The following is a 26,268-nucleotide window of genomic DNA, read 5'->3' on the forward strand; positions in this document are numbered from 1 at the left end:
TAGTACATGTTGATTATCGACATCTTGGGCTACAATGTATCTCCTGACATATCAAGACATAACAGACATATCAACAAGCGCCACAACAGCGTATCTCAGGATTCACATAGATTAAACAGTGGCGTGACAATTCGCACATTTTTGTATAATTTGCATGCTTAACTAAACAGTTATTCCAACAGATTGAGATTTAGCTAAAATAACTAGCATAGAGAAAAAAAGACATAGTAGTTATTGACACACTTATATGTATGGTTAGTCGATTGTCAACTGAGAGTGGTAGCTAGTGGCCCACGTTACAGGTCTAGTCCGCTGCTCTGTTTATAAGAAACATTTTAACAGCTAAGCCTATATGCTTGTGGAATGTGTTGGTGCCAATATGTTGTTAGACATAGGTTAAAACACGTTAAGGGAGACATAGTAATTATCTTGTGAGCTGTCCTGTCTTACATGCACATTTTTAAGGAGTTAATATACCAAGAGACATCAATATTTGTTTCTGTCATTTTGGGTCGTTAAGGCGAGATAGCTGAAGCATGTTACACCAAGCTAAATGCAGTATCACAGTTGGTCTTAATTGTGCCTAAATGGGAAATCTGCCTTGTATATACTATCGACAGGTCTGATCTACAATATCACAGGTTAGGTATAGGTTAAGGCTCATCGTGAGTGTGAATCTGCGCTGGGTGTCAGCATTTATGGGATACAGGCTAATTATAGCGAGGTCTGGCATGGGAGCCTTTATATAAAGCTAAGTTAGCATGAGAAGAAGGTGAGTAAATGATGGCACATGCACATTTAAGAACTTTGCTTGTGTGTCATGGTAAAATTAAGCTTGAACATTAGAATACTCGTGTGGTTAGAATAAAAATAAAAATAAAACAAAACTACGTAATTGTCAAGGCAATAACAGTAAGCTTAATAACAGATTATAAGTGGTTAGTCTGGGTACAGTCTCGGACCGGTTGAATACTGTCTTAAGCTTGTGCCCGTAGTAGTCAGGCTGGGTGAAGATTAAGTAGCAGGGTCCTGGTCGGATCAACAGTGGTGAGTAAGCTTTTCAGACTGTGTCATCGGGCGTGTCATGGGATAAAGGTAATATGAGACAGAGTCCCGTACTTGTGGGTCGCTCAAATGCCCACTCTTACCACAATTGTCCCGCTGCTAATCTCTAGTCCAGTTATTTGAACGGGTCCAGCGAAACAATCCTCCCTGATCTTGTCTCTTGGTGTTCGTGGGGCTACCGCCTGTGCTCTTTGCATGTTGCGAGCAGTCCTGTATGCTGTTCAGCCTACGCCCCGCAGTGGGAGGCCGCAGGTGCACCCGTCTCCCCTGCGTACCAGTGCTTCGAGGGTTGCTGCCTTCGGCTGTGCATCTGCATCTCCCCCTGCATCGCGTTGGGCTTTGTGGCGATCAATGTGGGGATTTGTGCTGTACTTAGTGCTGGCTTCCTGTACTGCTGAGTGAGGGATTGGCCGGGTCTTCCTCAGTGGCACGGGATCGTACGTTTCAGCGTTTGAGGGACCCGGTACCATTTCCCGCTTGATGGGGATTCGGCCCCTACTTAGTTTGGAGGTCGCTCTGGAGTTATGAGGGGGACACCATAGCAGGGTGCGCCGGGTGGTCGGGCGGATCCACGCCGCCACCTCTCTCATCACCAGCTGGTAAGATTGTCTCCGGCCAGATATGGGTGCGCAGCAGGTCTATGAAGTCCCTTGTGTGCTTGGGTGGTGCGATGCGTGCGTGCTTAGGCTTAGGCCGCGGCGCCATCTTGGCGGAGTCTTGAAAGCTTCGTGTGGTTGCTGATTTCGCAACTTGTGCCGGTATATGCGTGGGGGTAACCGTCCCCAGCGAGGACCGGGATGACCCCTGCCGGTCCATAGGGGGGGTGGCAGGGCTGGGGTGGGCTTCTGCTCAGCAGCGAGTCCTGTGACGGGGGATCGCCCGTCTCTCCCAGTCCCTCAGGCCTCGCCCGAGTTAGGCCTCATGGTCGGTTCGAGATTTTCTGTGGCGTATCGGTGTCGGACTTGTATCGGAGTGTTCAGAATGCTTTTCTCTGTGTGGTTCCGATCTCCATTTGCCGTTAGTGCCACTATGTCAGTCGGTAGCCTCACACGTTTGTCCGTTGTCACAGGAGCTCTCAGCATGTGCGACTGGCCATCTTTGCGGTCAGGCCCCGCCCCCAACAATCATCTTTTTAATACACATTTTTAGATTTGGAATTTTTTACCTGGCTTCCTTTTACCTTCGTGTGACTCCAAGTATATACAAGGTGGGGATCATACCACCAACGCTGATACCACAGTGCAGTTGGCCTGCACTTCACTTGTGAGTACATTTTTATTTCTGTTCACTGCATATTTTATTCTACTGAGAGCACTATTAGTTGTCTTTTATATATTCCTCACCTGAGTGTTGGACACCATCCCTGTGGAGGACTCCCATCACGTATCCTATAAAGCGGGGATTATACCGCCGTACGCCCTTCACACCAGAGCTGGCTATAGCTCTTTTAAATGTGAGTTGACTGCACATATCTGTTTATTTTACCTATACTGGCTTGTACATACTGCACCATTGGTTTTCCTCACTTTTGTTTTACATACAAGAGGGACGGTTGGACCACTAAAGACATTGAGGACACTACACCCAAAACAAGCACCTTATAAAAGACATTTACCTCTCTGAGTGAGACCAAAATATTTTTGGATTTTATCACACACACTGTATTGTCCAACTGGTTTAAACTAAGATTCAGCCGTGGCACAAATAGTATCGGATTAATGAAAATTCGATCCAAACAAAGTCCCGAATTGCGTCCTAACATGAATGGAGAAACTGTTCTCATTTTGTTGGGATGCAATTCAGTAGTTACGCCGGCGTTCTGTCTAAATGACAGAACGTTCGGGAAAAGTGAAAGGAGGCTTCGCGGAAACACTGAGGAAAGGTGAAAATTGTGGGGAAGTTGAACACCGGAAATGAAGCACACTTTGCTCCTCCGCTGGTCATAGCTGGTGAGGCGTAAGAAACCTCCATAAGACATATAGTCCCTACTTTGTCTTTTTTTTTTTAAGAAAAATAGAGCAGACAGGAAGATCCTGAGAGAGGGAGAGAAGAGGAATTAAAGAAAGGTAAGTTCAGCATGACAGTGCCACTTTAATGGCCTTTAAATTCTGTGGATCCATTTGGAACCCTGATTCTGATATAACACATGAAATTCACTTTTTCTTGATTAAAGAGACATTTCTCTAATTTGCAGAATAAACCATTCTTTAACAATGTTTGGAGTACCTTACTTACATGTATGTGATGTTCATCTATACAAGATGAGTATATCAAAATATCGTCTAGATATACTATGACAAAATCATGTAGATATTCTCTTAAAGGCACACTCCAGGCACCCAGACCACTTCTGCCCATTGGAGTGGTCTGGGTGCCAACTCCCACTACCCTTAGCCCTGCAAGTGTAATTATTGCAGTTTTTTTTATAAACTGCAATGATTACCGTGCAGGGTTAACTTCACCTCTAGTGGCTGTCTACTAGACTGCCACTAGAGGGCACTTCCGTGTCCCTAGCACAGGAAACCTGTGCTAAAGCGTCGATGGACGTCTGCACGCTGTGTGAGGACCTCCAGCGTCTCTCAATTCCCCATAGGAAAGCATTGAAAAGTATTTTATATATATATATATAATGCGCATGCGCGTCATTGCCGCGCATGCGCATTAGGTCTCCCCGGCCGGTGGGCGGGATCAGTCTCGCGGCAGAGGAAGAAGCAGCGACGTGGGACATGTCGCTGCCTCTGGTAAGTTACTGAAGGGGTTTTCACCCCTTCAGCAACCGGGGATTGGGGGATGGGAGGGAGAGGGGACCTGCAGTGCCAGGAAAACAGATTGTTTTCCTGGCACTGGAGTTTCCCTTTAAGACGTCATTTGTCAGATCTGGAAAGATGGCCGGAACATTACATAAACCGAATGGCATCACTGTGTATTCATAGTGACCATACCTTATGTTGAAGGCCGTCTTCCATTCATCTCCTTGTTTGATTCTCACTAAATTATATGCACCTCGTAAATCTAATTTAGTAAAAACTCTAGAACCTTTGAGTCTATCAAAAAGTTCTGTAATAAGGGGTATAGGATACACATTACAGACGGTAATCTGATTGAGCCCCCGATAATCAATGCAAGATCCCCTTCATTTTTAGACACACACACAAAAAAAAAAACAGCCCCAGCTGGCGAAGAAGACCTACAAATAAAACCTTTAACAAGATTTTCTTTTATGTACTCCTCCAATATGGTATTCTCCTTCTGAGAAAGAGGATATCTAGAACCTCTAGGAGGCATAGTACCTGGAAGTAATCGGCTTCCTTTTTATCAAATACCTCTCCTATATCGTGATACATCTCTGGTATCTTTGTGGATAGCAGAGGTGAAGTGGGTACATTGATAGTACCAAGAGGTTTACCTCAGAAACACATTCCTTATTACAGGAAAGACTCCACTTCACTATTTCACCCTTCTCCCAATCTATCACAGGGTTATGCTTAATTAGCCATGGGTAACCAAGAACAATGGGGAAAGAAGGTGAAGAAATGGTCTGCAAGACGATTATTTCTTTATGAAGAACACCAACTGTCATAAGTAAAGGAAGTTTCTTTAGTGATAGGGGGTTCCACTAAAGATCTACCATCTATGGCCTCAACGGCGTGTATATCTTTCTTTGAGGGTGTAGATCTATATTTGAGAGGAAGAAAATACTTTTGAGCAAATGTTTTATCTGTAAAACTCTCAGCAGCCCTGAAATCTAATAGAGCAGAAGTATGTATCTCTTTTCTCTTGTGTCAAGGTGATGGGTTTAAGAAGCCTTTTGTCCGATTTTATGGTCGTGGGGGACTCAATTAAAACACCCAAGGCCGGACCCCATTAGACCTTATGCTCTGGAGTTTACCGGCCTTTCAGGACAAGATAGACAAAGATGTCCTCTCTTTCTGCAATACATACATAACCCCTCTCTTATTCTATGTATGCATTCTGCCTCAGACAATCTAGTCACTCCTAACTGCATTGGTTCCAGAATAGCTAAAGCCATGGAATCTGATGGGAAGGTAGGGGCTAATCTTACAGCAGGTCTTCTAGGCCTCTCTCTAGTGGTTTGCCTGTGTCTCAATCTCTCATCTATAAGAGATAGGTAAGTGATGAGTTCCTTCAGATTCTCATGTAATTCTCTAGCAGCTATTTTGACCGAGATGGAATCCGATAAGCCATTAAGGAATACATCTACAAAGGCTTGATTGTTCCATTTTATTTCTGCTGCTAGAGTGCGAAATTCTAAGGCATAATCCACTAAGGACAGATTCCCTTGTTTCATTCTTAACAATGTTCTTGCTGCATTTGCTTGTCTCCCTGGTGGATCAAAAGCATGTTTAAATGCAATGCCAAACTCCTTATTTTTCCCAAAAGAGGATTAGCCCAGGCCAGAGCTTTTTCAGTAAGAAGAGTAATAATAAATCCAAGTTTAGCTGTATCAATAGGGTAGGATCTAGGTGAAAGCTTGAAATGGATGTTTACCTGATTCAAAAACCCTCTACAACCTACTGGGTCCCCTCCATAGCGTAAAGGGAAACGCATGTTATTGCTGCAGGGATAAGAATCTGCTATAGCAGCAATATGAGTTAGAGATTGATCTTGACTTTTGGGCTGCATGTTTGCTGAACAGTTAAACAATGTTTGTAAAGCCTGAGCAAACTGATCCTCCTGTGGTCAAGACCATCTAAACATGCATCATGAGACTGGGGGGGTTAACACCTGCAGGATCCATAATGGCCCTGTTGTAATGTCACGAATATAGAGTGACCCAACACACAGAATATTAACCCTCCGATAGGTAAAAGGACAATTACCTAAACCGGACCTTAAAGGATCACTATAGGGTCAGGAACACAAACATGTGTTCTTGACCCTATAGTGTTAACACCACCATCTAGCCCCCCTGGGCCCCTCATGCCTCCATTAATATAGTAAAAATCCTATTGTATTCAAGCCTGAAGCTGTTGGCTCTGCCCTGTCTGCCTCAGAAAAACAAGCAGTCTGCTGACATCATCAGAAGTGGTGGCCTGATCAAATCGCAATGCTTTCCCATAGGATTGGCTGAGACAGACAAAGAGGCAGATCAGGGGCAGAGCCAGCATGATTCAAACACAGCCCTGGCCAATCAGCATCTCCTCATAGAGATAATTTGAATCAATGAATCTCTATGAGAAAAGTTCAGTGTCTGCATGCAGAGGGAGGAGATACTGAATGTTTGGATGCATTTTAGGCTGCCATGACCCAGGAAGGTTCTCTAACAGCTACCTAAGGAGTGGTCAGTAAAGTTATCACTAGGCTGTAATGTAAACACTGCATTTTCTCTGAAAATACAGTGTTTACAGCAAAAATCTTTAAGGGAATGATTCTACTCACCAGAACAAATTCAATAAGCTGTAGTTGTTCTGGTGACTATAGTGTCCCTTTAACATGGTCGGACTGAATGCAAGAATAAAGAGAATAGTCAAAACAGGCCAAAGTCAAAGGGTACCAGAAAACAGCAAATTTGAAATACCAGAGCCAAGTCAAGGGAACCAGAAATCAGAATAGTCAGGGAAGAAGCAGAGTCAAAACCAGATAAACACTAAACCAGATACAAAAAAACTCTTGGGACACTAGCAAGCTAGGAACCGCAACAGGGCACTGAAACATTGGTTAAGTGAGCTTTTATATGTTTGGGGACGTGATTAATGTAGTCACGCCCCCAAAACGTAAGAGGGAGTTTGTAAATCTTGTCCAAAGTACTGCCCTTAGTCTGACGTCGGCAAGCGTGCGCCGTGTCATAAGAAGGTGCGTGCGCACAGTGTCTGGGACACTATCAGATCGGGAAGGAAAGCTGAAGGAGGCGGTCCGCTCGATCGGAGGAACAGCCGATCGGTGGACCGCCAAGGTTAGTATAGGATTCCTTACACTAAGAATGTAAACGAATGAGCATATGATTCAACCGATGTACAAACGGGAAAGTACACGAACATACGGCTTGAATCAAACGAATGAACAGAGTAAGTAAATGAACGGGCTGTATGGGAACAAGCAAAATACGTGAACATGAGTAAGAAATCACAGGAATAATTATACAAAGCTAAACGAACGGTAATAAACGAACGGTACAAGTGTATGCGAACAATGGGAGCCAACGAACATGGGAACACAGCGAAAGGATGTTCCCACAAGTACATACATAAGCGTGCCGGGTCTCATGGCCGGAAGCTGGCGTCTTGCGATACTGGAACCGGGTCGGAGACTGAGAAGGCCAGAACTTCCAGCTGGAGAAGTGCAATTTGGCGGGAGAGACAGGAACAGAAGTGCTGGTTATTGTGGCAATCTCTCACTCACACAGGAAATGGCATAGGTAAGCAGGGGGGTAGAGTTTATATAGGGAAAACTCCTCCCACAAATTCAGGCGTATGGACTTTTACACACATATATATATACCAAAAGAGTTGTGGTATACAGCAGACACATACTCCAAGGAATCCATGTATAAAGTGGAATTATGAGGCAAAAATTTGGTTCTTTGTTGAGGTCATTTGTATACGCCCACCCAGAATCCCTTGCAGTAGTGAGAGCAATGTTAAAGTGAGATTTCTGTGGGAAAAGCAAGTCTTATGGCTTGACTGGTGTGTGTATTTGTGTTTAGCAATGTGTATATATATATATATATATATATATATATCTCTCTCTCTCTCTCTCTATCTCTATACACATACATATACACACACACACACACACACACGCATGATCACCCATCACCAATTTATCTAAAAAGAACAGTTAAACAATTAAACAGTTTATATATATATTGTTACAGTTATTGTGTAGATCCCCAGTATCTTTCATTCTATTAACCCAGATTGTTCAGAATCGAGTTTATACAGTGGGATTAACCATATCTCTGAATCTGGTATAATTATTTATTCATGAGCTGTATTTAGGAACATATTTATGCCAGCAACTCTGAACTCACTGACAGATGATTAGACTTTACTCTCACATAATACTTTTGCGTAATACCCAGTCCAGTCTCAGTCAACACCTCCTTCTGATACACTGGAAATGACAATACCGCTCACTAGTAGAATGCAAAATCAATAGTTGTGTATCTGAGAGAAACTGAATAACGATACCGCAAAAGACAATAGATATAGATCTGAAATGTTGAGAATATAGTAAGTATAAAAGGGATAAATAAGGTAAAGACAATGTCTCTCTCTCAAACCTTAAATTACTGCACGCCAAGATTTCATATAACCTCTTACCAAGCAAAAATTCAGAAATGAATTCCATGCATGTTTTCTTTGGTGTATATTTACTCACGGTTATTTTTCAGAATGTTCCTTTCAACGTTCTGGAAAAAATTTACTGTTATTGATTTTGAAATAAAGAGAGTGCTCAAAATGCCCAATTTACGACACAGATCACAGACCCCCATCATACCCCAACCGGCCCCCTGCCCGCCTCCCACCTCACCGCTCACTCCCCAATATCCCCGAAAGAGACCACCCCGTAACAAATGAGACAACATATAAGAACTCCGAACCATCCACACAACAAACAAATCAAGAGAGCACTTTAGTCTAGAAACGCCCAACCACCCCCTGATTGGGACAAGCAATTAGAGGAACCACCTGATAACATGCAAATACGCTTGCACACAGTCCAAAGGCAATACATGCGACCAATGACCTAAGAAGGGCCTTACACGCAATGACATGACCTGACCGCCCGAAGACCCCAAAACCAAGCACACACACGAGCACTATGGCAACGGTCAGCTTAGATAGACACCAGACTAAGGCTAAATCAGAAAGCGACTTAGATAAGATGAGGTCAATCTGGGACAATATGTTTGCAAAATGTGGACGCAATAGGTTACCCCTCCCTACCCCTTCCCTTTTTTTTTCTTCTGTACCCACAACCCGCACCATGCCAAAATTGAAAACGTAACAAATAAAGAATCTATAAAAAAAAAATGCCCAATTTACAAAATGAGCATTATCCTCATAGCACATTATCCTTAAAATATTTTGCATGCAGACAGTTTTATGTTTGATTTAATAACATTTTGATAGCAAAGTAACAAATAATTGTATTGTTACATCTTCATCTCAACCTAAATTCTATTGTTTTACCACAAAGGGAACAAATATCCACTATACGCCATTCTCAGCAACAATGGAAGTTTGTGCGGTCATCTTTAACTCATCCAGAGAAACAAACTGCAAATGACTAAAGAGCAACAGAATACACAGATACACAAATATTTTTAAACCATTTTATTTTAAAAACAAGATAGATATCTATGTACATATATACACGCACAAAAATAAAACGATGACAAGAACAATTTGAATATCATGTGCAATTAATACATTTGTCTGTAGCTAACTGGAAGCAACAGAGAGATGAGTGTTCCTTTGGCACCAATTTAGCTTAGTTTTGTTCCCCAAATACATACATGTACATGAGTCAGATCTTAGCCGCTGTACATAGAGAGGCATACACTGATAAGTGGCAAGTGCAAGCAATTTTGGAAATCAATGAGAAGTTAGGTGTGATACATTTTCAGGAGGCAGCTGCGTAAAGTACCCATGTATCGCTCCCAAAGTGCCTGTTGCCTACAAAACACAAAAGAGAATGGATGAATAAGGAGTATGGTCATTACTGTATGATGGTAAAACAGTTACTGTAAGAAAAGAGAAGGCAGGCAGTCGGGCAGATGACGCAGGCATGAAATTAGACCCCCCTCTCCTCCCCACGAAAAAACGAGTGTATGGAAACGGACAAGCGGAAATACAACAAATAAGTATATTAAGGTTGAAATTAAAAGGAGTGAAGAGGATTGAAATATTTTCAGAAGGAAGTAAGAAATAAGTAGAACAAGAAGTTTAACTTTTAAAATAACAGATAAATTAAGCACTAGCAAAGGAATTAAAGCACTTAGTGATCCGGAAAGGAAAATGATAAGAAATACAGGTAGATAAAAATGTGGAGGGGAAGAGTACCAAAAGGCAGAGAGCAACATGAAAGAGGGGAGTGATGCAGGTACAAATAATTCAGAAGATGAAATTAGTTCTAGTAACTCACTTGAAGGCATCGAGAGCTCGAGCAGATGCTGTATACTGGGTGAGAAAGAGCTGAACATCTGGAAGTGACCAGCCAGTAGCTTTACAAGGTTCTATAAACTGAGAGCAGGAGCACGGGGGTTACTGCAATGTAATTATCTACTCTCACATTATTTATAAAGGCTGAAAGAAATTTAAAAATTGCTGTCAAAATAAGAGAACACATTTGGCAACATGATGATTACCTTTTCCACCAGGTCAATAAAAAAATCCCTGACATCTTTGTTATGCGTAAGACTGGTTCCGATGTTAACAAGGGCCCGAGATAAAGTCTGCAAGGAAAATAAGATGGTATAGGCTGGAGCTTTCTAAATTATGTGGAGCTGAGTGGGTGAGACACGGAATCAGCTTTGCACTGTATACTTGTCACTAGCTAGCAAAGCATGAGAGTTGGCTAGTAATGATACGGCCCCCACTGTGTAAGACTGTCGTGATAAAGCACCATGTGGCAATTCAGGTGCAACTAAATGTAATTTAAAGGAACACTCAAAGATTCATAACCACTACATCGTACTGTAGTAGTTGGTGCCAGGAGTGCCCTGGCGACCCCAGGATAAGTAGTTTAACGGTTTTTAGAATGGTTCGATTTCTCATCTGGGATCCTACATGCACCGCAACCTGTCCCCACTACTTGTGATGAAAAGCTGGAAACCCCCAAGGAAGAGCTTCTTTTAACTTTCTTGAATTAACGCATGCAGTGCAGGGCTAGGTCACATGCTGACCCAAGATAAAAAGTCAAACTGCTCTAAAATGGTTTGACTACCTCAAATGGATTGATGAATATAAAATGGTCCAGGCGCTCATGGTTCATCGAATCAGCAGATTTATTAGGAGAGTGTACAGTAACGTTTCGACCCCAAAGGGTCTGTGTCAAGCTTTGTCACAGCTTGACAAAGACTCTTTGGGGTTGAAACGTTGCAATACACTCTACGAATAAATCTGCTTATTCGTTAAACCTGGAGGACCTTCTTCTAATCTTTAAACTGTTGTGTGAGATTTGGCCTACCTCAGGACCGTCTGCACCCTGCTTATCAAGGAAGTGCGGCGTCTCTCTACTTTACCTAAAATGGGTGGCGTCATGGCACTCGCTGTAGTGGTTATGGTGTTGGGAGTTTTCCTTTAAAATAGAGCTTGTCACAAGCATGTCTGATGCATTGACAGTTCATATTGCCGTGTTAGCTGTGCAACTAAAAGGACAGGATGATACAGTTATGATTACCTTAAAATTTGCCTCCATTTCTTGGAATACATTGATTTTTCCTCTTAGAGATGTGCACACCAAACTGCAAGAAAAGAGGAGATGTATAAAGCACAGGAATACAATTAAGTTCAGCTTCATAAACAAAAAACAAAAAAAAAATCATAAACAATAGGTTATTTTTTTATACACAGATGAAAAAGTAAGCTTAATAAATGGTCCTTTTTTAACAAGATAATTTAACAACAATCAAGGAGGCAAAATAATTTCAATCAAACAGCAGACAACACAGAGAGAGGAGAACAAAATGGAGACACCCTGATAATGAGCCTTTACATTTAAACTGTGGACCACTAAAGCACTTTTGCTAAAATGCTTTATGTGTGAGGAATAGGTAATTTTTTTTTTCATTCTACAAAAAGTGCAGATTTCAATAGAAATTGTCACTTAAATTAAAGTGTTACTCTAACCAGTTATTTGAAGTGGCCATTGTGGTAGGAATATGCATGTGCATGGTTTATGCTTTCTAAACTGCAAATAGAGAGATATTGTTAATTGTGTGGTGGAGGCTAAATGCACCCCCAGCACACGTGACATTAGCAGACAAGAACTTTTTTTTCCAGGATACCTAATGTCAACACTATGCATAAAATAAAGTCTGTCATCTGTATGCACTGCATGCAAGAGACGTAAAAATCTTTCATTTACAGGTAAAGCACATGCAAGGGTAAAACAGCTGCCCACTTCCTCCCATTGTGAGCTCCCTCCGGAGTTGCACAGTTTTTTTTGATGGACCGCCTGGCACCCCGACTGGGCGCCTCCGCCAATCATAGTACCATAAGCACCGCACCAGACACCATAAGCACAGTAGCCCCTTAGCCGCCGCAGCTTGGCTGGGGTCTCGCCGTCCCTTCTCACCCTGGACCCAAGTCAGGGATCCAGCTCCCAGTGAGAAGACCTCTCCCCCAAGTATAGAAGTGCAGCTCTTACAAGAGCTAGTGATTATAGCAATCCAAAGAACAATCACAAGAGCAAAGATTATAGCTGGTATAGCTTTCCCCTACAAGCACGAGACGAGGCTCTGTGTTGTGGGTAAACTGGAACTCCTTTATTGGTAGCCACAACTGGCCTTATATGCAGGTCCCATGCAAGGGGCACTTCCCCCTGGACCAGAGAGTAGGCTACGGTAAAAACATATACACAATTACATTGGCTCTCAGGTCCAGGACACTCACACATAAAACAAGATAATCCCTCCTCTGTGTCTGGGAGATAATGGAGTCAAGTACTGTATTAAACTCAATTATCTCCAGGCACAGAAAACCTACATTTTTATAAAACCCCAAAAATACCTTTAAACACACAAAACACCCACATCCTCTGATAGCCCCAATCCAGGTGTCCAACATATCCCAAAATCACCCAGGTTGGTTCAGTGGTTCAGGAATTTCCTGGAAGTCATAATTTGACTGATAACCACACGGTCCCCTAGCTGAAAATAGTTCCATAGAATCGCGGCTAAATGCTGCTGGGGACAGACTGAGAACCGCAAAGTCTTCATACCAAAAATAGTTCAATAGAATTGCGGCTAAGTACCGCTGGGGAACGACCGGCAGTCGCAAACTCTTCATGACGAAAATCGTTCCAGGGCGTTCGCAGTTAAGTCCCCCTGAAGTCTATTCGCAGTTTTGGTCCATGCGAATGTCCGCCAGATAGCTAGTGTTCGGTTCTATGCGCACGAATGTAAAGTGCCGTACCAGGGGAATAAAATATGGGTCTTTACAGTGTCTGACCTGGCCCATAGTCTTTTGGCAGGAGGCTGGCAAGCAGGCCCCTCCAAGAACACGTGGCAGAGGCAATTCTGCCACAAACACTCGACCCCAAAACTTCTCCTCCCCACTCCATTACCTTGCCAACCCAGAGCGCAAACATGCTTCTCTATGAGAAAATGTTTTAGTTGCAGGTTTTACTGGAAATCGAGGGGAGGAAATTTTCCATAGTGCCCAGTAGGGCATATTACCTATTAAAGATCTACCTGTTTAAATGAATTGTGGAACCCTTTAACCTTATTACACCCATCTGGCTTTCAAGCAGACAACAGGTCCTGTAACTTCCTGTTTTTTTTTTTTAACTCCAAGTAGATAAACGCAAGAGGAAGCAATTGTCCAGATGACCTGCCTTGCAAAGACTTCTTATAGAAGTTCTTTTTTGTGTATTTGGACAGTGGAGAGTCCACAAAGAAACATAACTTTCTTGGGCCTAAATAATTAATCCATTTTGCTTCCCCAATTTTGTAAAGTTTTGTCTGGGTGCAGTGTCCCTGTCCCTCTTAGCCCAGCAACGTAAAACAAGACTAAGACTGCTTTAGTGACTAGAATCTAAAGGAATGATTCCGTTAAACAATGCTAGATGTCCTCACACTCTACATGTACATTCAGCATCAGTGAAAGCCCCATAAGAAAGCATGGATTCAATGGAGAGGTAATAATGCACGCAAGGCACATGCACATTAGATATGCCACATCGGATGATGTCGGAGGAGGCAGAATGTGACCCATCGTTGAGGGACATTGGCGCCGGAATCAGGTAAGTGACTAAAGGTTTTTTTTGGAGGGGACCAGGGGGCACTATAGTGTTAGGAATATACATTTGTATTCCTAACACTATAGAATCCCTTCAAGCATAAGTCATTGAGTTATTTTGCAGCCAACAAGAATAAGAGACTCATCATTATTTTCATATTTCCCTTTCTTATCAGTACAAATCCATCAAAATGTAGATCGCAATGATAGCCTGTGAGTGCTGGAGGCAGGGTAGGGCATCTAGTTAGTCACCTTTTGTGTTGATCCAGGAGGTCTTTGTCTGTAATCAATATTTTTAGGTCTTTTAAATCTTGGAGAAATTCCTTATCTAAATCCATATCCATGTCATCAGCTACATCTATGTAGAAGAGATAATAGAGACTGTTATATACATACAAATGAAAGAGTCAGTAATAAAACAAATATAAAAAAAACAAAAACAAAAAACTCTTTGTTACATAAAATTTTAAACACTCACTGTTTAATCAATTCAGTTGCTGGGAATTAGACTGAAAATATTTGTAGACATAAGATTTGAAATTAACTTTGAACTCCTAGCTGTAAAGTGACACTTTAGTAAATAAGCCATACAGTCAAAATACTAAAGGTTAGGCAACCTTTGGCACTCCAGATGCTTTACCAATATTATTGCTGTAAGAGCATTATGGGAGATATAGTCTACAACATCTGAAGTGCCAGACGTTCTCTATCTCTGTCTATCAGGATATGCAGACAATCTTCTGCTGCCACTTTGCCAAGGCCATTTATTATTCCACTGCACTTTCTATCTTGTAAACGCATGTCTATAGTTTGCATTATTGGTAGTCTCTTTTGTGTAATACATCCATTTTCTTTTTTTATTTATTTGTAAAGTTTTGCAAGAAAATTGGGACAGTCTTTTTCTCATAAAGATGGAAACATTTTTATCTAGCTTTTTCCTCCATACCTCAAAGTGTTTTTACACACGTACTTGCATGTTAAAGGAATCCGCAACGCATTAATAAATGTTACTAAAAACCAACTCAAATATTCTAATTTTATAGCTCTTAGAAGTCTATTTGCTGGTAATCCACCTGGTGGTTCTAAAGCCTATTCTGTGAGCAATCTCCCTGGCATACTAAATTCAATGACACAAAGTGCTTGTAGGTTTGACCAAGGTCTACAACCCTACCTACTGCTCCCAGTGTCCAGTTTTGGATGATGTGTTCCGCACAAGAAGCAAAGTCCTCGAATGTCAGGTACTGAAGTTTTCTTTTTCCAGTCTCGAAACGACTGTTAGCAAAGAAAACAATGGCTGCATAATCCCTGCATTAAAGAAAAATTGAGAAAGAATTATAAAAGCCCTTCAATTCTAATATGGTGATTATCTAGCACTGACAGAGTTAAAAAGTGCTTAATCTAGCTTGTCACTGGTGCTAAGATACTGCATTACAAAGGTATTGCTCACATGCAGTTTCTAGTAAGTCTACAATAAGAGTAATACTAGTTTTAAAAAAGCAATGCTCTAATGGATTCAAGACTACTTACTCTTACATGGGAACCAAAGATTTCACCAAAAAGCAGTGTTACAATATCATACATCACATAATAATGGTGAAGCATATGAGCAAAAACCTAAAGTGTGCCAAGTGCCAGCTAGCAAAGAATAGCTGGGATAAGCTGCCACTTTTCACAAATTAACTAGACAGCAAAATATAGTTCTTTACATTCATAACACGTTGAGCAGTCAGCATGTCCACATACCTTGCAAGCCGGTCTGATAACAGAAAATTCTGCTGAATGTTCTCAACAAGGGCACCTCTCATTTCCTCTACCACCTTAAATACTCGCTTGAAGTTATCGAACTGCGTAAAAAGAAAAAGAGATCACCATACAATAGAAGACTAAGCTTGCTCTATAAGGCATTCAAAGAATATCATGACATGCTTATCCAAGTGGCTGTAGCTTGTTTACCTGTCTCCGACAGCTTTTAAGGGTCACTCCAGTCTTTACACTTATGTCATCCAGATCTTTCTTTGTTCCTTTAGAAAGCTTTTTGCCAAGAACTTCCCGGACAAAAGCTTCATCAAATGCATAGTATCTATTAAAAAATAAATACAAAAGGATCAATGTAGAATATTATGAGTTACATTATCCAATTCTTCCATCAACATATCCTGTCCCATTCCTTCACCATCATAACCTCACAATATAGGAAGATTATCACCTCTCCTTAAACTCACCAATACTTTCTCAGCTGCTTTCATGTCTATGTAATCACAGCTCTACTTTTAGAGCTTAATTCACACACAATGTAAGTGTCTACATGCATGAAAGGAGAAGTGGAATTTAAGTTGAGTCTGGTGTGTGACAGACAATGGTTCTATCCCTCAAAATACTTTATCACTATCCCTGGTTCTCACTACCCCTCCATGTTATACACTTGAGAGTGCCTATCCCCAGTGCCAGCAAATGATTTGAGAGAGCCGGAGAGAAATACAAGGATTGTAGCGGGACTATATATTTCCACGGAACTCTGGCACAGCCACGGTGTCACGAATGTGGGCTATTGGCCCAGCCGAGACAGTGGGGAGAGTGCGGAAGTGAAAGGGTTAATGACACAAGACCTCTGGTTACCTGTTGCTAGTCCCAGCAACCACTAAATTAACCCCTGAAATCCCTTCTACACGAACACCCTAGTACACACTTTACTGCCACCACCAAAACTTTATATCCGGGCGTCTTGGGTTAGCCCACACACAGTAGATTTATAGTATCACAACCTTAGTTTACCGATCAGACATATGATTAACCCTTTTGGTAACATGTTTACCTGAGCTTTTCTCAATAGAGTGAGCTCATAGAGAACAATGACACAAGCTGATTAAGTAACATTTAATCTGACAAAAAGGATTCACAGTGCTAGGTACAAAGAATACAAAAATAAATGACATACAGAAACACAGATAAATTGCAAAACAGTTCATAAAATAAAATATGAGAAAACACAAGAGATTCTTACATATATTTACCGCTTATATATAATTCTTGTGGGAGATTCCGATGTTAAAGTTCTCCAAGTAGATGTTAAAAAGAAAATCTCTGGGGGGCGTGGCCGACCAAGCAACTAACAGGACACATCTAGGTGGAGCTCCGAGAAGGCCTCACCGACATAGGCAAAATTGAGCCAAAAAATTGAAATTTTTCTACACTTATAACCTCCCCCCATCCTCCAAGCAAGCACAGGAGAAGCCAGAAACCAGAGACGATTAACCTGCCTGATACCAGGCTCTCTTTTGAGAGAACCACACCGCCGTTCCAACCTAAGACGGCACCAGAGTCCCGATGCAGCCCGGAGATCTCAGAGGACTCCGAGGTAGAGAGGGAATCCCCTGCCTCTCCAGACCCGGGCGGAGTATCTTCGGCGTCAGAGGATAACTCTTCCCCCTCCACAAAAGGGAGATATTAAGAGACTGCTTACTGCCATGCGGAAGATATGGAAGGCTGATATACAGCAAACTCAAGTCGAAGTCAGTGACATCCGGATGAGGATACAGGTGGTGGAGGAGAGAGAGAGGCCTCAAGGGACCATTAGCACAGCCAAACTAAAAGCCACCTGGAGGGACTCACGAACCAGGTCCAATTGTAACAGCAGACAGTGCTTACCCTGGAATCCAGGCACCGTCGCTGCAATGTCTGCTTGAGAGGGGTGCCAGAGAGAGTAGTCGTGCAGAAGATCATAGCCTCTATGGGCTTCACAAACAGCTCTGATGCCCCCCAAATAAAGGCAACCTTCCGGGTATGGAAGTCAGCGACAGCCCCAGAAGCAGCACCTAGAGATATCATTGCTGTAACTATAGACATAACCGTCCATAGCACAATAATAAACTGCTCTACAGAGATGGGCACTGTGACTTTTAACCCCTTAAGGACCAAACTTCTGGAATAAAAGGGAATCATGACGTGTCACACACGTCATGTGTCCTTAAGGGGTTAAAGGGCACTCAATCTCGCTTTACAGTGACTTACCATTCCAAGTTCTTGCCGAAAAGATAAAACTGGCTCCGGTGGCTAAACAGCTACGTGACCTATCCATCAAATACCAATGGGTTACGGGAGGCTCATTGGTGTTACCTCGGAGGAATGACACCTTAACCCTCTCCTCGGGCGAAGATTCCCAGTTATTTCTCCACACCCTCGGGCTGTCAACAAACCACCATAAGGATACAGAGGTTACAGAGTCAAAGCCAATGGCAAACCCTGGCCCTGGAGGAAATCCACAGTCATATAGGGGACTGTATGTGAGGAAGATCCACAGGATCTCTGATAGGCTGTAAACACTTCCGAGACTGTAACTCCCAGTAGATGACAACTTCTCCAAGTGATACTGCTGGGTTCTTTCTCTGCCAGTGGAGAAATCCATAATATCTCACTGCTATTCTCCTGTCCCGCACCGCTGAGTAACACCAGAGATACCACACACGATGCTCTCCCTTTCTTTATAGTGTGCTGTAAGGCACTCCTTATTTGCAGTTCCCTACCCATAACAAGAATATTGTTTATCTTGCTTATACAAACCCCAGTTGAATGATACATTGCATGCCTTGTGTACAAAACCAATAAAATATAAATTGAAGAAAAAAAAAAAAAAAAAAGAAGGAAAATCTCTCACTGGATAGTTCAACATCCTCAATATATACCTTAAAACTAGTTGTTTCTAAGTGGGCAGACCCCTGGGAGTATCAGAGGGGTTTGGCCTGGCAGTTTATTGCCCACTTCATATTTTCTTAAATAACGTTGTCATTTGAAGACCCCACAGTCAGAGCATATGCACCAATACATTTTACAATGCCCTATGTCCAGCTCTGGTGATGGTTATCTAGTAGTTTTATGGCTTAGGCCTGGTGTAAGATCAAAGCCTACAATAAATGTCATCCCAACGTTTACAAAAACAACTCATAATATATATCAAATGCCAACTCATGCTTTGGCATGACACCTGTCACTAACATTGCCTTTTTTTTCCTATAGGCTAACTAGGCTTCAGCCTAGGGCCTCAAGATCAAGAGGGGCCTACATTCAAATTGTTAGCAAAATTAAAATTACACTATTCTAAAAACAGTGAATACTAAAACACTGAACCTAAAATAAGGAGAAATTCTACGCATATGATATGACCAGTGGCGTACTAAGGGGGAGGGGGGGCGGTCCTGCAATGCCCCTCCTGCCGCGATCGCCGAGACCGGCGGTCTGCAGCTCCGCAATGTGCAGAGCTGCAGACCATGGATCTCGCGTGCACTGCCCAATCAGAGCGTTGCCGCGGGTTACCACGGACACGCTCTGATTGGGTCTTGCGAGATCCATGGTCTGCAGCTCTGCGGAGCTGCAGACCAGAAATGAGGGCCACCGGACCACCAGAGATTTAAGGTAATTATTTTAGTCACCCCCCCCCCCTCTCCTCATCACCCCCTCCCTCTTACAAACAACCCCCCCCCGATCTCGACTTTTTTATTTATTTATTATCCGTGCCACATTTTTTATAAAGGTTAGTACCAATCACAACATGTTTCATTTAACATATTGATATATATATATATCACAGTAATTATGTATTTTATTGTCTCTCATGTAATTTACAAACTTAAAAATGGGAGGTGAAAGGGCCTCATAAGTGGAATAGCCTAGGGCCTCTTTTCATCTAAATCCGGCCCTGTGTACAGGGCTCACCTAAATCCTTAATTTTCATTAACAATAGTTGAAAGCTATTTATTCACAATATAGAAAGTTTGAAAGTTAATGTGTGTGTGAGAATCTGTATATGCACTTTTGTTTCCATTAACTCTCTTTACAACTAAGCAAAAGAAAATGTAGAACTCACTAGGTTTTGATAACATTACTTGATACAATAAGACCATATATAAAGAATCTGGGAACGCACAAACTTGAACGGCCACACTGTGTGGCCAAAACATTGTCATGGCTGCTTGCAGGTTATATTAAAACCTGCACCTTTAGATTGTGTGTGTTTCTGGATTCTTTATATATGGTCTTAGCATATGTTAGGAGTCTCACCACCTTCGAATTGTGGAGCACCAATAAAAGAATGCAGTTTAACATGCATGCAGGCACATAGTATTGTGAACTGAATTCATCACCATGTTCTGCTGGTGGCACCTATTATTGTATTTTAGAACTTTCTTTAGTTCTCCTACCTCTCTATTAGCATGCTCTGTTTGTACGGGGGTATCTGGAAGAGGAGCTGTTGCACAAGTTTTTGGGGATAATGAAGGAGCCTCTCAATCATCTGGAATGTGCGATAATGGTCCATAGTGTCACTCTCCAAAACATCAGGCCCTGCACCAGTCTGGTCCAAGATGCCACTCTTCAGCCTCATGTTGACAGCATCACTCACTGCAGAGAAATAATTGCCCCAGGCAGGCAAGAAGTATGAATCTTAAATCATACGGTTGCTAAGTGATGGAAGCAGAATGAGATGCATTTTGATTCATACCACCACAAATATATGCTAGATATGCATGATCTGACTGGATGGAATGTGAGTTTACAACCAACTGAAATGCTGTTTATATGCGGATTGGCCACAGATCTTTTGTATTAGAGCCTATACATATATAAAGATGACATGACATCTTTCAGAATTATTAATAGACCTGTAGGCCATAGTTAAACAGGACTCTAGCCTAGCAGTTATGAATTACATTTTAAAGAATATGAAATTAAATTCATGAATTATACTAAACAAAATGACAGATAATGCATAAATCAAATGTTATTTTAGAATCACAGGCATTGTAGTTTACCTAAATGGAGTTCAAAATCTGTAGCAGAGGTTAATTCCTGATTACCCTATTTACCTATATTCTGAATTAAACAACTTCCAGTTTCTTATACCAAAGGAAAACAGGCAAAAGCATATTGCAAATATATTCTTCCAAGTGTTTCCACTACCTGAATATCCATCCAGCCAGAGCTGATACACCTCTTCATCAATCAGGGTGGTGTTACCCACAAATACATCCAGTTCATTAGCCATGATCTTGATTCTTGTGCTGTTAGAAGAAGATTGTTGTTATTTTCAACTCTGCTTTTGTTAGATGCCTATGTTCTTTCTATAAAAGTTCACTCTGTTAAGATCAGGAATGTTAACCATTGGCCTTCCAGTTTTTAACATTCTTATTGTCAGGCAGACAATTATAAAAAACAATAAGTTACAGTCAAGATTAGACATGATTAGGTTAAATACTATGTAAACATACCTTGTCCAAGAGAGCTACTTCATAATAACCACACAAACTGCAGTGCACAAATAATTACGACTCTAAAGGAACACTGTATGCACCCAGACCACTTCAGCTAATTGAAGTGGTCTGGGTGCCAACTCTTATCACCCTTAACCCTGCAAGTGTAATTATTGCAGTTTTTATAAACTACAATAATTACCTTGCAGGGTTAAAGGAGCCCTATAGGGTCAGGAACACAAACATGTATTCCTGACCCTATAGTGCAAAACCAACCACTAAGGTAACTTGCCATACAATGGCTACGTTTTCCTGTATCCACTTTTTCTTCTTAACGTTACGTCAAATTTTTGAGGTTTATCTCAATTGTGATGCGAGAATATGAAAATAATAAAAGCCTTTTTACCTGCTTTGTTTTCAACACCAAGGCTCCCTCAGGGTTGCTTACATCTCCTCCGCCTATGGCGTCATGCAGACAGCATAGCCTCTTTCGGAATTGGTCCAATCCAATGCTCCTCACAGAGGAGCATTGGGGACCTGATGTGCATACACAGTGAGTGCTCAGCGTGCATCCAGCTTCCCCAAAGTATTGAATCAATGCGTTCTTATGGGGACTGCAGTCATGTGACCAGGTTTTAATTGGTTACTGCATCAGGAAGCACCTCAAGTGGCTGTCATTATTACAGCCACTGAAGGTGTGTTTAACTGTAAACATTACAGTTTCTCCAAAACTTTATTGTGTTACCTACAGTACCACTACACCCAGAAAACGTAATTGAGATAAAGTGGCATGGTGACGTTAGGGATCCTTTAACAAGTGCGATTCTATCCAAACTGGAAATGATAGGTTGAGAGCACGGAGGGAGGGCTAATGACAATATTTAAGTAATAAAATATTATGAATGCAATTACATCATGCTTTTTTTTTTTTGTGCATAAAATAAAATACAGGATTTCAGTGATCACGACATTGCTTAGTGACAGAGGAGATATCCAAAGTTACACGTCTAAAAGAATATACTGCACAATTTTTGAATGATAAAGACATCATCATGCTTTTATAGACACAACAATATATTTCTACATAGATCAAACGACAAATGTTTTCCACAATTCATTTCTTCATTTCTTTAGAAAATAAGTTAAAAACATATAACATATACTGTTTGTTTTTTTGTTACTTGGATATATAAAAAAATATATAGGGCTGTACTCCATCCTGGGGGATTCCTAGTTGAAAGTAATCAAACATTCATACACCCCTCCCCCCCCATGTCTTCATTGCAGGCTGTATCATGTGCATGCATTTTATTTAAAGGGGCAGTGAGACCATCTTGTTTACACTGCAGTATTGCAACACGACTGCAAAAAAAAATATTAAGGGTTTTGTTTATTTTTATTTCCACCGCTACGTTTTACCATATTAAAAAAATAAAACCGCCCCATTAACGCGACGTCGGTTTATGCACACAACTCACCCCTTTCCCAGTCCAGGTGCCCCAAACAGCCGATAATTCTTAAAGAACTTCCGGTTCGGTAAATGGAAAATCATAGACGAGTTTTATGATTGCGTCACTAAACTTCCGGTGTCATGGCGCCTGCCACTGAGTAATGTGAATTGATATTCAAGGGTGGGTAGCGTTATAAGGGAGAGCACAGACTCACATCCATTTAACTGAGCTACGGACCTAGAGCGTTGCCTCAACCATTGAAATAAAAAAGTATTTGCAAATGCTCCTATTATAACTGACAACCTGCCTTCTTGAATTCTATGTTACTCCCTATAGTAGTTATCTAGTGCTAGAATTTTAGCAGTTACGCCTATTTATCGCTGATGTGTTCCATTGAGCCATTGAAAATATTTCAATAATTTTTTTTTTTTGTTCTTGATTATAAATCAGCACTGTTTTAAATATAAATACTCCGTTTAAGGAAAGAGAAACAATGTGGTACAAATCAACCCTATTTTTAATACATTATAATGATTGTGCTTTAAAAAGTTCAATTGAAAGAATTTCTTAGTGCACTGTTTAGGTCTGCCTGAAGCTGTATGTGGCTTCATCCACATTTGAAAGATTATTTTCAAATAAACTGGTTTATGGGATATAGTTGACCTCGAACAATTCCACTTTGTTTACACACATAGAAACATATCACCAGTCATTGATCAGGATGTTGACAAAATAAGTAATGCACAACTTATCATATTGTTTTGTGTTGGATATCATGTTAAGAGCCTTACTGATAAGATTGGGGCATAGCTACTAAACAATGAGCAGATATTGGCTGCTAATTTTATAACATGACAGGAGGCTTCGTATTTGCTTAAGTCTCTCTTTACTAGAACTCCACAGCAGCACAGAAAAACAACCAATCAGAAAAAAGTTAGGCACTATAAAACTCCCCTCCCCATGCATCATTTCCTCTTTCTTTGCTGCTCCGCATCAGTACAGGTCAGAGTACCACTGCCTCCTGCTTATAGTGGGTGGCTTTGGGTTTTATTATGATTTCTTTAGGATACATATTTATTTAATTTAATCATGATATTTATATATTATATATTTTTTGTTTATAGTGTTTAGTTATATCTATATTATGTTTTTTGTATTTAGTCATATTATTATTTTGATATCATATTATGTTGACTATATATATTGCTTGTATATATTTTATGCTATTTTTTTTGGTCATAGCCTTTCTCCTTTTATGTTTTATTTGCAGATTATTTATAGTGTTTTTTTCGTTATTTTATTTATTAATTTTGCTCCGGGTTTTCTGCCCGTTTTTTACTAGTTTCCCCTGTGTCTTTGGGGATGTTCTTTCCGGAGATATGGTGTTTTTTTGGGGGGGGTCCCCCTTCAGTTTGCTTACCCCCCACCCTCTCCCTATCGCCATTCTGTTAGTTCCCCTTCCCCCCCCTCTGGGGCTGCGGGCGCTCCGCTCGGGGTGTCAGGAGACTAGCCGCTTGGCTGCCTCCTCTGACTCCCCGAACTCTGGTGTGAGCCTGCCGGCGCCCGGGATTTCTCGCGGTCAGACGCGAGTACCCCGCGACCGGGTTTGCTCACACACGTGGCCGCCTCGCCGCGGCCGGGTTTCTCTCAGCCACGTGGATCCGACCGGCTAGAGAAGGGGCGCCTGCTCGCGGCCCCTCCTCCTTCCACGGTCGGATCTCGGCGTTTGCTGCCCTGCTGAGATCCCTTGGCGGGGGTCTACCGGCTTTCTGCTATACGCCTATAGTTTACATACACTGTATATCTCACAGCTGGCTGTGAGCTTTATGGCTTTTCATATCAGATCTCTTTTCATGTCAGGCTTATGTGTTCTATGACAGTTGTTTAGTTAGCTTGCTATGTGTTTTACTGTGTGTGTGTGTATGTCACTGTTTTCTGTCAGTGTATGTCGCAGTTTGCTGACGGCATACGTCGCAGTTTGCTGACGGCATACGTCGCAGTTTGCTGACGGTGTGTATCACAAAATTCTGTGTGTTTTACTGTGTCTTACTGACAGTGCATGTCACAGTTTGCTGTGAGTTTGCTGACGGTGTATATCAGTTCACTGTGAGTTTTGCTGATAGTGTATATCTCGGGATACTGTGAGTTTTACTGACAGTGTATATCACAGATCGCTGTGAGTTTGGCTGACTGTCTATATCTCAGGATACTGTGTGTTTTTTGCTGACAGTGTCTATCACGGATTTCTGTGAGTTACAGGTATTATGATCTAGGATTCATGTGCTTCACAGTATATATTTTTTGGGGGTCCAACCATGGGATCTCTGAGGAGATTACTCTGGTACGAATTCACCGTCCATGGCATAGATATAAGGTTACCAGACCTGGGTCTGGCTCAAACTGGTATGGGAAGACCAGTGTGCACTGATACTTTACAATATTTTCAGAGATGAGGATGGTATCTATATTTATGATTGAAACATCAAACAGATATGTGCGAGCATGTGCATTCCACTTCACAGTAAGGAGCGTATCGCTCAATGCATCTTACTTTCATGGACATGGTAATCACTGACACAACTTCCGCTTATACCCAATGCAGCTGGGATACCACGATTTGCCTGCTGGGCATTTAGGGACTGCCCGGCCCGGTTCTTCACACGGCATTACGCTGTCTACAAGGGTTGATGTCTGGGGGCCCTATGTCAGAGCGCTCTGAAGATCTGCAATTTTTTGGGGGGAACTCTACCCAAGCTCAGAGGTCCCCATTACTCATTCAAGGCCCATGGTAAAGCGCTGCGGAATTGGATGGCGCTATATAAATAACATAATCATATGATATCATATACAACCCAGGATTGGCCTGCTATGTCTGTGCCCCATTGATTGGCCTGCTATGTCTGTGCCCCATTGATTGGCCTGCTATGTCTGTGCCCCATTGATTGGCCTGCTGTGTCTGTGCCCCATTGATTGGCCTGCTGTGTCTGTGCCCCATTGATTGGCCTGCTGTGTCTGTGCCCCATTGATTGGCCTGCTGTGTCTGTGCCCATAAGAACGGCCTGCTGTGTCTGTGCCCATAAGAACGGCCTGCTGTGTCTGTGCCCATAAGAACGGCCTGCTGTGTCGGTGCCTATTTGCTTGGCTAACCATTCTGTGTCCATTCGTTTGGCCTGCCTGGCCTGTGCCCTACGGACGGGCCTGCACTATTGGTACTGAAACCCTTTTTGGCCGCAGGCCTGGGGGAATATCACTGAGGATAACCCAGTGCCCACCAGTGACCAGGAGATGGGCAGGTGTCCAGACAAACACCATTGCCATAGTGTCCAAGTGGTTACCAGTGTACGGCCATCTGAATATGGAAAGGGTGAAGGCCCTAAACCTCATGCCCGAAGGGCTAAGTTTCTTATGAAGACCTGAACACATCCACGGTTTATTCCAAACCGGCGACGGCACATCTCCAAAGAGAACTTCGCACAGGCAAGGACCGGTACTCAGACACCTACAGGAGAAAGCGGTGTTTCTTCCTTGTCTTTACCAGCTACTCTGTATCTGCCTCTCGGAATCTTTTACCTTCCGGCCTGCTAT

General features: G+C 42.0%; 1 protein-coding gene across 1 annotated transcript; it reads right to left on the reverse strand.

The window, feature by feature from the left end:
* Positions 1–9,350: 9,350 nt before the first annotated feature.
* On the reverse strand, positions 9,351–22,774 carry FIBP (FGF1 intracellular binding protein). The gene is made up of 11 exons (XM_063438573.1): positions 22,711–22,774; positions 20,943–21,043; positions 20,186–20,384; positions 15,948–16,074; positions 15,738–15,838; positions 15,166–15,299; positions 14,247–14,352; positions 11,434–11,497; positions 10,400–10,486; positions 10,177–10,274; positions 9,351–9,707 (listed from the first exon to the last, which is right to left on the reverse strand). Exons 2-11 carry the CDS (start codon positions 21,025–21,027, stop codon positions 9,638–9,640), a joined length of 1,071 nt encoding a protein of 356 aa, XP_063294643.1. The 5' UTR covers positions 21,028–21,043; positions 22,711–22,774; the 3' UTR covers positions 9,351–9,637.
* Between the last annotated feature and the right edge of the window lie 3,494 nt (positions 22,775–26,268).

Source organism: Pelobates fuscus, chromosome 12 (assembly GCF_036172605.1).
Source record: "Pelobates fuscus isolate aPelFus1 chromosome 12, aPelFus1.pri, whole genome shotgun sequence".
In the NCBI taxonomy this organism is placed as follows: Eukaryota; Metazoa; Chordata; class Amphibia; order Anura; family Pelobatidae; genus Pelobates; species Pelobates fuscus.